The sequence below is a fragment of the Pleurodeles waltl genome, chromosome 10 (genome assembly GCF_031143425.1).
Source record: "Pleurodeles waltl isolate 20211129_DDA chromosome 10, aPleWal1.hap1.20221129, whole genome shotgun sequence".
Lineage (NCBI taxonomy): Eukaryota > Metazoa > Chordata > Amphibia > Caudata > Salamandridae > Pleurodeles > Pleurodeles waltl.
In genome coordinates, this window is record NC_090449.1 from 848,616,704 (window position 1) to 848,629,477 (window position 12,774).

The following is a 12,774-nucleotide window of genomic DNA, read 5'->3' on the forward strand; positions in this document are numbered from 1 at the left end:
TTTGGGACAATGGCTATGCATGAGGACATCATGCCTAGTAGCTTCATCACTAATTTTACCTGTAACTTTTGTTTTGGGTGCATGGCTTGTATTACATTTTGAAATGCCTGTACCCTTTGTGGACTTGGAGTGGCAATCCCTTTTGTTGTGTTGATTGTTGCTCCTAAGTATTGTTGTATTTGACACGGCTGTAGGTGTTATTTGTTGTAGTTGAGTGAGAAACCTAGCTTGTGAAGGGTTTCTATGACATACTTTGTGTGTTGTGAACACCGTTCTTGCGTATTGGTTTTGATTAACCAATCGTCTAGGTACGGGAACACATGTATTTGCTGCCTTCTGATATGAGCTGCCACTACTGCCAGGCATTTTGTAAAAACTCTTGGCGCTGTTGTTATCCCGAATGGCAACACTTTGAACTGGTAACGTACTCCTTGGATTACAAACCTTAAGTACTTTCTGTGGGAAGGATCTATAGGTATATGGAAATACGCATCCTTGAGGTCTAGTGTTGTCATGCAGTCTTGTTGTTTGAGCAATGGGATCACGTCTTGTAGTGTCACCATGTGAAAGTGATCTGATTTGATGTATATGTTTAATGTTCTGAGATCTAGAATAGGTCTTAGAGTATTGTCTTTTTGGGGTATGAGAAAGTACAGGAAGTAAACTCCTGTTCCTTTCTGATGAATTGGTCGTAGCTCTATTGCATCTTTTTGCAACAACGCTTTGACCTCCAGTTGTAAAAGATCCATGTGTTGTTTGGACATGTTGTGTGTTTTCGGTGGAGCATTTGGAGGGAATTGTAGAAATTCTACGCAATAACCATGTTGGATAATGGCTAGGACCCACATGTCTGTTGTTATTTCTTCCCAGTTTTTGTAGAAATTGGTTAGTCTTCCCCCCACCGGTGTTATGTGTTGGGGATTTGTGACGTTGAAGTCACTGTCTATTTTGTGGAGTTTTGGGACTCTGGAACTTCCCTCTACTCTTTGGGAACTGTCCCCCTCTGTATTGTCCCCGAAAACTTCCCCGCTGATATTGACTCTGATAAGTGGGTCTTGTTTGTGAGGTTGAGGGTTCTGTGCTCTGTCCCCGAAACCCCCCTCGAAAATGTGATTTCCGAAATGTGCCTCTGCTCTGTGGGGAATAGAGTGCGCATATGGCTTTGGCCGTATCTGTGTCCTTTTTAAGTTTTTCGATAGCAGTGTCCACCTCCGGCCCAAACAACTGCTGTCCGTTAAAGGGCATATTCAGGACCGCTTGTTGTATTTCTGGCTTGAAACCTGAGGTGCGTAGCCATGCGTACCTCCGTATGGTCACTGCTGTATTTACAGTCCTAGCAGCTGTGTCAGCTGCATCCATTGCTGAACGTATCGGATTGTTCGAAATACTCTGGCCTTCCTCCACCACTTGTTGTGCTCTCTTTTGGAACTCTTTGGGCAGGTGTTCTATGAAATGTTGCATTTCGTCCCAATGAGCCCTATCATATCTAGCCAGCAAGGCCTCTGAGTTGGCAATGCGCCATTGGTTGGCTGCCTGTGCCGCAACCCTTTTCCCCGCAGCGTCGAACTTGCGACTTTCCTTTTCTGGAGGTGGTGCATCTCCTGAGGTGTGTGAGTTCGCCCTTTTGCGAGCTGCCCCTACTACCACTGAGTCTGGTGTTAATTGCTGCGTGATGTACACAGGGTCTGTTGGTGGCGGTTTGTACTTTTTCTCCACCCTTGGAGTAATGGCCCTGCCCTTCACAGGCTCCTGAAACACTTGTTTGGAGTGTTTGAGCATTCCCGGTAACATAGGGAGGCTCTGATACTGGCTATGTGTGGACGACAGTGTATTAAATAGAAAGTCATCCTCTATAGGTTCTGCGTGCAGGGTGACATTGTGAAACGCAGCTGCTCTTGACACCACCTGTGTGTAGGCAGTACTGTCCTCTGGTGGTGACTGTCTCGCTGGATAACAGTCAGGACTGTTATCTGATACAGGCACATCATAAAGATCCCATGCGTCAGGATCATCCTGACTCATCCCTGTATGAGTTGGGGACTGCATCATTGGTGGAGTGGCTACCGGTGATGGTTGTGGTGAGCGTTGTGGAGTTACTTGTCTTGCCACCTTTGCTTGTGGCTGCTTGTCTTTCTCTTGGAAGGCAAGTTTCCTTTTAATTCGGATTGGAGGGAGAGTACTGATCTTCCCTGTGTCTTTTTGAATGTGGAGCCTCCTTTGAGTGCAATCTGGCTCCCCTGCCTCTAGTTCCTGTCCGAATCTGTGTCCTTGCATCTGTGAGGACGAATATACGACGAAACAACGACTGCAAAAAAAACTAGTGCCTTAACAACGAGGTCGGAACACCGACCTCGTTGCTACTACTAATGATTTTACCATGAATGCCTTAACAACGATATTTCGTTGTAAAGGCATTCCTGATAAAATCATTAGTAATAGGCACCATTCACCCTACATCCCTCACCCCACCCCCCAACCCCACCCCAAAACCTAAAACCCCCTGACCCCCCACCCACTCCCCAAAATCAAAAACGCCCCACCCCCCCAACCCCACCCCAAAACCTAAAACCCCCTGACCCCCCACCCACTCCCCAAAACCAAAAACGCCCCACCCCCCAACCCCACCCCAAAACCTAAAACCCCCTGACCCCCCACCCACTCCCCAAAACCTAAACCCACCACTTACCTTCGCCAAGTCCCTTCTTTGTACCTTAACCACATGTTCGTTGTTCAGAACATACGTAGTTAAGGCACAAAAAACCGAAGTCGTGGTTAAAAAAAGCGTTGTTGCGCTTTCGTTAACCACGACCTTCGTAAAAAAAAAGTCGTAAAAAAGGATGTTTCCCGTGAGGACATGCCCTGTTCCTCGGTGTAGGATCTCGATTTCGGTTCCGAAGCCGGATGTTTCGGTATGGAAACCTTTTCGGCAGTCTTTTTCGGCTCCGAAGACACTTTTTTGCCTTTCGCGTACTGATCTCTCGGTGCCGTCTCATTTCAGTGTCGCCCTCTCGGTGTCGAGATTGCTCTGACCCGGTGTCGAGTCTGTTCTGTGCTGGTATCTCGACCGGAGTCGGACGACTTCGACACATGCGTGCCCTTTTTCGGTGCCGATGGTCGGTCACCTATTTTTCGGGTTAAGCCATGGCCTGCTGGCAGTGGCGTCCCCTGGGCTTTAGTGGTTTTTCCGTGAGTTTTGTGTAGTGACGTCTTACTCACGGTTCTCGGCGTCTGTTCGGATCGACCTCGTCCGAATCCGCGATGGAGAAGGTTTCTTCTTCTTCCAAGTGTTGTTGTCCTGCCGACGCCATTTGTAGTCTTCTTGCTCTTCGGTCTCTTAACGTCTTCCTCGACCGAAACGCTCGACAGGCCTCACAGGTATCCTCTTTGTGTTCTGGAGACAAACACAAATTACAGACCAGATGCTGATCTGTATAAGGATACTTGTTGTGGCATTCGGGGCAGAAGCGGAATGGGGTCCGTTCCATTAGCCTTGAAGACGCACGCAGTCGGGCCGACCAGGCCCGGCCGGGGAATCGAAAACCCCAAAGGGCCACCGGAGCTCTTCAAAGTTCGGTGTCGATCTGTTGTAACTAACCCGATACGGAACGCAAACAATACCGTCAAATTTTCAGAGATTTAACTAACTTTCCGAACCGAAACGAAAAGGAACACGTCCGAACCCGATGGCGGAAAGAAAACAATCTAAGATGGAGTCGACGCCCATACGCAATGGAGCTGAAAGGGGAGGAGTCCCTCAATCTCGTGACTCGCAAAGACTTCTTCGAAGAAAAACAACTTGTAACACTCCGAGCCCAACACTAGATGGCGGGATGTGCACAGCATGTGTATCTGCAGCTACATATGCCATTGAACATATATATATATATGTGTATATATATATATATATATACACACATGTATATTCTGTAACTTTTTTGGTCTTTCACCATCAGGTGCCTACATATGAAATGACTCAAAGCCTAAATGAAAAATAAAATTTAATAAAGTTAAGTTAATCAGTGGCCAGCGAACTACTGTAAATTATGAAACATCTATTAGTTAATGCAATGCAGATGTCTGTGTGTATCCAGATAGAACAGAATAAAATCTTAGCTGGTGCAATTGGGAATAGTAGCTTGTGTATTGTTAGTGCTGCAAAAGCACCGCCTGTGACACAAAGCATAAATATGAAATGGTGCTTCTAAATATAGATTTTAGTAAAACACAGACTGTACGTAATCATTTATTTTTATATGCCTGCCCTGAAAAGCACACGCTTCACAGCTCAGCTGGTAACTCCGTTGCACTAGCTCTGGAAAAGATCAAGGGCCACATGTCCAAAGCATTTTTCAAGCCCCAAACGGGCCGATTCAGAGAAAATGTTTTTGGGGATGTACAAAGCACAAATTGAGATTCAATAACTAGCTACTGGATCACAATTTGGGTTTTGAGATTCCATTTTAGGAAAGGGTGTGTTCAGGGCGTCCCTTCCAAATATCGAATCTGAATGTTATGTACAATTGTTTTGCTAAAACAATCACAGTTAACACCAATTTCAAATTTATGTTAACTCGTTCCCAAACGAAAAGTGGTCCCCGAGGGACACCTTCCCCTTTGTGAATGGTTGCAAAAATATGTTTTCTGAGCAGGCAGTGGTCTTTTTTCAGGAAAACAAGCTGCACTTGAAAAACAAAAAAACAGCTTTATTTAAAAAGCAGTCACAGACATGGTGGTCTGCTGTCCCAAGTAGGCCACAATCCCTTTGAGTGCCTCCATTCCCAATGGGGTTGCAAATTGCAACGTGCTTCATGAATATTGATAAGGAAGGCCATTTGCAACATCTTTGGGCATTGCAAACAGTGTACTTAACACTGTTGTACATTTTGTTTTGCGACTTGCAATTTGTGATTCCCAATCGGATCCCAGATTGCAAGTCGCAAAACAAAATATACATCTGGCCCTAAATCTTTATCATCATAAAGCTTCATGTGAGTCGATCAATTAAATCAGCACTGGCTCCCAAGCCCCCTTTACATTTGCAGATTAATCAGTTGTGTGCATTTGCATTCTTTTAGGAAAGCAGGGACTGGCACGAAGGCCAGTTTATTTTTGGAATTTACCGTCCCGGGACGGTTGTCTTTTCATAAAAAGTAGAGGAACGGTTTTTCACAAATTTAAAAATTATGGGCATGTCATGGCTCTCCGATACTGCCCACTTTGACCACTGCTTCAAAAAAAAAAAAAAACCTGCACATCTCCGGACTCAACACTATGTGGCAGGCATATGCAGAGCATGTGTGTCTACAGCCACACACGCCTCAAACATATAGTTTTTTCAAGTCAGACACTCACACCACACAAGTTTACAACAGATGTCTTCAAACTGAGGATTTGTTAAAATTAACTTCCTAAATTACATTCTATAAAAGCTTGCAGCACTAGTTCAGCAAAGTTCACTGCCCCCTCTCACGACACGTTTCAAGAATAAATGGGCCTTTCCTCATGGTCTCATGATCTCAATGTACCACTGAAAAAGGATAAAAGGGTGAAAGCATTTCTGTGCCATTTAAACAGTTGTATCATCCTAATTTTACAATTTACTTCAATTAACAAAGATGATAGACATGCATTACAGAGTCTCTGATCACTGCACCATTCGAAAATTCAAATTGATTGCTGATTTGAACACCACCTTTTGCCATTAGCTTCTTGAACACCTTAATACAAACAGCATTAAACAACATAATCTGTAAACAAACGAAACCCAGATCACTTGGAAAGTTGCAATTAATTTCAAATTTGGTGTAGTGGGAATGTCCTTGTATCACCAAAAATCAAAATATTTTTGTTCAATTACTGAATTCTAATTTTTAGGTCTTGTCTACACAGTACATGTACTGTGCTACGAGAAGTTTTGTTTACAATTCAGTGGGCTTACAACCCACCCATAGCATACCATTAGTTGTTTTCACAGTCACTCTCGTTTGCAATCTTTTGATTGCTTAGCTCTCGTAGGTTTCCCTTCCTTTCTCGTGTTAACTCCTCCCTAGATCATGGACCAGAACAACACTTTTTAAAAAAATTGATAAGTGTTATTCCTGGACGTGCAATATGCTTTCCTACTTTTAACACATGCATGCAGCTTCATAATCATCCTATCTGCTGTCTCTATTGACACTTCAGTTCAGTTACTGGCACCCACAACAGTCCTACTCTACGCCACTATGCCAATCCACTCGATGATACTTGACTCTACGCCACTCCAGTCCAGTCCAGTGTAAGCTTCTGCACACCAGTCAAAGCCACTCTACTCCTGTCTATGCCATTCCACTCTACTTGGCTCTACACAACTCCATCCTATGCCACTCTACTAACTTTTAGCCATGCTGAACAACAGCCACGGTATTTTACAACATGGCAAAAGCTAACAGCTCTCACATACGTGAGACCTATTGGTTTTGCCAATTCTTGTTGGAAATGCATTTGGGTATCAAGCATCCTAATTCAAAAATATAAAAGAGAAATTTCATTCAGTGTTTTCAATCAACCTAATATGTTAAAAAAACTGATGTTTTCCTACTTAATTGTGAATACCCTGATAACGTCAGCAGACACACCTTTTGAAAAGTGAAAACCTCAATATGTTTTGCTACAGAATATATATACGTTTCTTGCTATTGTTAAGGTTGGAGACTGTTGAAGGCAAGCTTTCAGATACCACCTTGCATTTACAGAGAAGAGATTAGATTTATTAGATTATTTGTGCTTGGTGACATTGCTTTAGATTGTGAGATTCGCACTGTGGTTATTCTTTGAGGCCCCTTCAGAAGGGGTTACAATTTAGGATTTCAACTGAGAAGATATAAATATTTGTAACCATGTGTGTACTATTAATTTGTTTGTGCATTAAAGTATTTTTGCCTTTTTAAAGAAAAAACACTAACTGGACAGCTGCATTAACACAATTATGGCCCTTCAGAGGTAGCTATAGCCATTCTTCTGACACATGAAACTAATAGTTACAGTATTTAAAAAAAAAAAAAAAAAAACGAACAGACCACCAGACAGTGTTCTTTTTCATTCTATACTCATTTATATCATATTGGACAGCATTAGAAAGTGAATAGAAAATCTAAAAATGTATAAGAGACCATTAAACTGTAGAGAACTTCTTAGAAGCTCTGCTATGAGCTATTTAGTATTAGTCTATATTCCCTCTGAGATGTCAGAGTGCTCATAATGGCTTCAGGTTGAGGCCCCAGGGGATATACCCCCAATGGTCTCTCTTGGGGGTCTATAGACGTACACTGTCAATCACAGCTCATATATCATAAGTAAATACATTAAGGCATTTTTATATACCATTTACCTTGTTACATTAACCATACCTGAGGTGAAGTAGTTGTTGACTGCATATAATACTGTTGGTTTGGCAGTTTTGCATACATAGAATACATCGGGTCTTCATTCATCAGCTTTGTGTACATTGAAAGAGCATCCATCACCTTTACATTCAATTCAGAGAGTTCTGAATGTTTCCTAAGACAAGCCACAAAATGCTAATAAGTATCTATGGGTGCTACACAGTAAAAAGACACTCCCCTTAACAAAAAAACATTCAAACCACAGAAATGTATATGTGAAAGGAACCCGCTAATAACTTTGCTCAGTCCACACAAATAAAACAGGATAATATCTGTAGCAAGAGAACTGTTTACATTTGCAGGGCTTTTTTATGAGACACCAACCTCATCTAATGAGTGGCTACTAAAGGAGTGTTTACACTGAAGGTTGGAAAAGTTTTTCTGGTTTCAAGGTGTCATTATTGTGTTTTTAATTTATATGTAGTATTTTAAAAGTATGTATTGTGCTGGTTCATTCACCGTTTTATGAAGTTTTTAAGGAAATGTTAAATCCAAATAAGTGCATTTAGCATCCTAACTAAATCATATTAAAGGGGAAACTGAATAAATCCAACTTCACATGAGCATGCAGCTGCATACAGGCCTTTAGCCAACCATGTTATCGGTACTACTTGGGGGGATTGGTTCCAGTATGGTTTATTGGCAGTCGCAACTGGTCAGTCCCAGAAGGGCAGGGATTGTTTGGGGGATGGAGGACACATTAAAAAAAATTAAATAAAAAAAACGTATGTTGCTCCTCTGTCTTACTGCAGGCACAGGCTCCCAGCCTACCCTGCGGCCAATCCGGACGCTGCTGGCTGGGAGCCTGTGTTGCTGGGCAGGAGAGAGCTGGCAAAACACACATGCCCTTTCAGGGGGGTGCTCTGTGCACTCCCCTCAAATGCTCGTCACCCCCAATGCCCTGCCCCTTTTCAAGAAAACTATAGTAAACACCGTTTACTATTGTTTTCTTGAAAAAGTTTTGCAGCTGCAGCTGCTGGCAGGAGGGTTGGGGGAACGCTGGTCTTCCCTAAAGGAGGAGCCGCCCCTGTTTATTGGCAAGGTATGGACACCTAGAGACGGAAACTATGTGATAGCAAGTCATTACTCTTTGCCTTTTGTGAGTTACCACTCAGCTCCCAAGATACCTTGATGTATTTGAAATATGTTCATAATTTTTATTGTGATTTTTGTTATTAAAAATTACAATTATGGTAGATGTGACTTGTGTAGTATATACATGTTTTCTTTTGAGAGGCATGTTAATAACTAAATGGAATGTGTTCACAAGGTTCGGATCTGAATGTGGAATCTTGGAAGGAGAATACAGTTAGAGGATCGCACTTGGGGGTCTAGCTGTTGTAGCTCAATGCTCGCAGAGACTTGGAATAAATTCCTTATATTTATCTTCTCGCTGTGAGTCTCTGATTCTTCACTGGAGACGAGGACTGCTGGACCTTGTTTTCATGAAGCCAAGCGGTGTGCGATTAAGAGGACTGAACCAGATGGTGTCATCTTGAGGTTCGCTGGGAAAATGTAAATTGGTGTGGACAGAGTTGTCTGTGGTTTATGATATAGTGCATAGAAGGTAGAGGTTGGTAGTGCCAGTTTCTGTCCGAGAAACATTAATTACGTTACTACATGAAGGGCATGGAGGAATGTCAGCAACAAAGCATAAGGCACAAATGGACTTTTGGTGGGCAGTAATGGACAGGGACATAGACAGGTGTATAAGAAATTGCAAAAGTTGTTGGAATGGTGACAAGTCTTGGGTGGTTAAAGAGTCACCCATAATGCCCATTAAGTGTCTGGAGGTTGCCTGGAGGAAGATTGGTATAGCTATTTGTGGGCCATTTAGTCTTCCTGGTTTGATAAGCAAGTTTGCCATAGTAATGGTTGATTATTTCTCCAAATGCCCAGAAGTTCGTATCGTTAATGACATAAGGTCAGAAGAGGGGGTTCATTTTTGTAGAGACATTTATAAAAGGGAAGGCATTCCTGAAGAGGTTGTTACAGATAATGGTCCTCAATTTACTTTCCAAAAGATTAGAGAGTTTTTTAAATCACTTGACATACAGCATGATAGGACGGCCCTCTATCATCCTTGTGAGAATGAACTGATTTGAGAGATTTAACAGTGTTAGGGGAGTGTTTACAAATGGCTGTTAAGAGTGGGTTGAAATGGAAAGATGAGCTCAGGAACATGTGGTGGAGTTACAGATGTACTCCGCACACTGTGATGGAAGAATCTCCTTTCACACTACTACGAGGGAGGAAACCATCGACCATGGCTTCTCTAGTATGGATGAAGGGATAGAGGAATTTAAGCCGTGATTTTAGTGAAGTTTCAAGGAAAATTGAAGAGAAACAACAAAAATATTGTGAAAGACATAATAGCAAAATCAATAAGTCTCCTTATCGATTGAGAGTGGGAGAATATGTGCGCATAAAATTAGCCACTACAGTTAACAAGCATTTTCAATGCAACGGGTCTCGCATTTGTTCGAGTTAGAGCTATTAGCGATGAAAAGTAAAAACAAAAATGTAGCACGATCGCGCTATGTAAAATGTGGCGCGATTGTGCTGCGTGGAAAATAAACAGATAAAGTAGTCTGAACTCCAGGCTGAAAACATCGAGCCTCCCTATGGTTTTGGTACTTTACCGGTGCTGTGTAGGTGGGCTAAACAATGGAAAAGGCATGACGTATGCATGCCTTTCACAAATGAAAGCAAGCAGATTTTAAAAGGCAAGCTCACGAACCAATGTAAGTGACTGACGTGGCATGGGCGTGGTTTCAAGCCCAAAGAGAGATTACAGAATGGATGGAGCACTTTGTGCTCGCCCATAAAAAGGGGAATCTAAATTTTCCAAGGCCAAGAAAACTGAGAAGGCTTTTGGTAATACTGCGGTACTGGGTGGCAATGAGAAGTGGAATATAAGGAGGCTAGTTCCTTGTAAAGGAAGAGTTCAACAGGAAATGGAGAGAGATAATGACGTCTTCTCAGAGGGCACGGAAAGAACAAAGAAGTCTGAGTGGCAAAGAAATCGACCAATGTGGTTAAAGGACTATGTGCAGTAATTAACTTATTTCCTAATGAGAGTAAAGTTGTTATGATGACTTACATTTTTATAGGGAGGGAGCTGTGTTGTACATACATATTTTCCTTTGAGAGGCATGTTAATAACTAAATCGAAGGCGAAAAGGTTCTTATCTGACTGTGGTATCTTGGAAGGAGAAGGAAGTTCGAGGATTGCACTTTGGGGTCCACCTGTTGTAGCTCTATGCTCGCAGAGACTTAGAATACATTCCTTAAATGTACCTTCTAGCTGTGAGAGTCCGCTTTTTCCTATTCCTGGAATATCTTCATCATTACAATGGAGATCTCTCTGCATTTTGGATGACTTATGTGGATATTGTTGAAAATGTCTTGCTGACTGTGGTGTGCTGCTTGAGAAGGAAATTGGCAGTTACATCTTAACGCCATACGATCTATGATCCCATGGTGTTTTGCATGTGACAGAATGAACTATGCTACATATCTTCCTGTATACTATGCCGAAATGACGTGAGATGCAGTGAATCATCCAGATATACACCACAACTTCAACAAGTGCTTTTTAGTTCAACTCTAAGATGTTAATCCGTTTGGACGAATTCTGGTCGATCACGCAATAGAGATAAAAGTCAACAACAACACAAAGACTCCAGGTGGTTTGACAAGGTACAACCTCAAGGCAGGTGCTGTGAGAATATATTATCTGACGGGTGAACAGATAAGCGCCTTTTTGGGTCATATAAGGGAAATGTTTCATAATAGATCACATCTTACTCATGTAGACCTACATAAGTCACTTATAGAAAATGACAAATATACTGTTACAAGAGCGGTTTGTCTGGTTCCAAGCTGGATAAACCCATTTGCTGGGCCACATGGTCTCTGTTTCTCTACAGCAAAAAAGGCTTCTCAAGACATAGTATCTGACATAATATAGGTACAGGAAATAGGAGAACAGTGCTATACAAACTTCAAACTTGAGCGACCTGTGAATAATCAACTTAATTAAGAAGTTTCATGACCACATGAAAATGGACAAACTAAAAACCTTCACTAGCATGTCCAAGAAGAAGGCAGTGAGCAGCAATGGCAGGAAAATCATCATAAAAGCAGAAAAGCACGATTTGGTTGAATCATGGTGACAGCACAGAATTGGAACCTTGAAATGACAGATGTACTCTGTTATCCCTTAGGACCTTTACCATGGGCTCTAGCAAATCCAGGAGGTCTGTTGTGACGAACAAAGATGTTTTGGCAACATACTTGCAGAAAAATGTTACTCCTGCTGAGGAAATACCTGGAAATTTAGCCACGCTGATTGATGGTAGGGTTCTTGTTTTAGAGAGTGGAAGGAGAGGAATCTAACTTTGGTGAGGTGGCTATGTCTGTCTTGTCCATGGCTTTGCGGGGAGGAAATAGGAGTCAAAGAATTGATGTTGTGCTTGATAAGTACAATGAGACATCTACTGAGAACAGTGAAAGGACATTCAGATGGGAAGAACTTTGGCACCAATTACAGAGCAACTGACCTTCCCAGACTGTCAGACAGTGGAGGCAATTCCTAAGCCACGTAAGGAATAAAACAACTCTCATCGCATTTCTTGTTAACAAATTGAGGAAACCAGAATGTTTTGTAAAAACATGAGAATAAAACACAGTTCACCAACTGTGAAGATAAATGCTACAAAATCACATTTGAAGGGAGCCATGAAGTGCCTGATCTCAATTGTACACACAAAGAAGCAGATGGTTGTTGGTGCTGCATGCTGCACATGCTGCTAATGAGGGTTATGAGGCAACAATGAGAAGCTAAGATGACGCTGATATGTTTATTATGCGTTTGGGATTCAATGACAGAATCATGGCGAAATCGTTTCTGAGATGTGGTACTAAAATATGTATGCGAGTCCTTGACATTGGGAATATAGCTTCAACTCTTGGTGAAAATGTTTGTCGAGCTAAGATAGGTCTCCATACGTTTACTGGATGTGACACAGTAAGCGCGTTTGGGGGAAAATGAGAAGTAAGTGCATTCAAAATCCTGTCTGCCAACAAACATACACAGGAAACATTTTTGCAGCCCAGAGACGAATGGGATCACTCTGAAGAACTAATGGCCAAATTGGAGCAATTCTCATGCTTACTGTATGCAACAAAATATTCGGTTCATCCTGTGAATGTCTTGAGATATCACCTATTCTGCGCAAAGAAGGGTGAGATAGACAGTCATCAACTTCCACTTTGCAGAGACTGTCTGAAGCAACATACCGAACGTGCTATATGCAAGAGATGTCTTCAGAATGATTCACAGAAA

General features: G+C 42.2%; 1 protein-coding gene across 1 annotated transcript in view; it reads right to left on the reverse strand.

The window, feature by feature from the left end:
* STAM (signal transducing adaptor molecule) overlaps window positions 1-12,774 on the reverse strand; it is a 181,737-nt gene that overhangs the window by 42,678 nt on the left and 126,285 nt on the right. Inside the window, exon 12 of the mRNA XM_069211542.1 lies at window positions 7,389-7,539. Within this exon, the coding sequence (XP_069067643.1) occupies window positions 7,389-7,539 (151 nt within the window). The remainder of the gene's footprint in view (window positions 1-7,388; window positions 7,540-12,774) is intronic.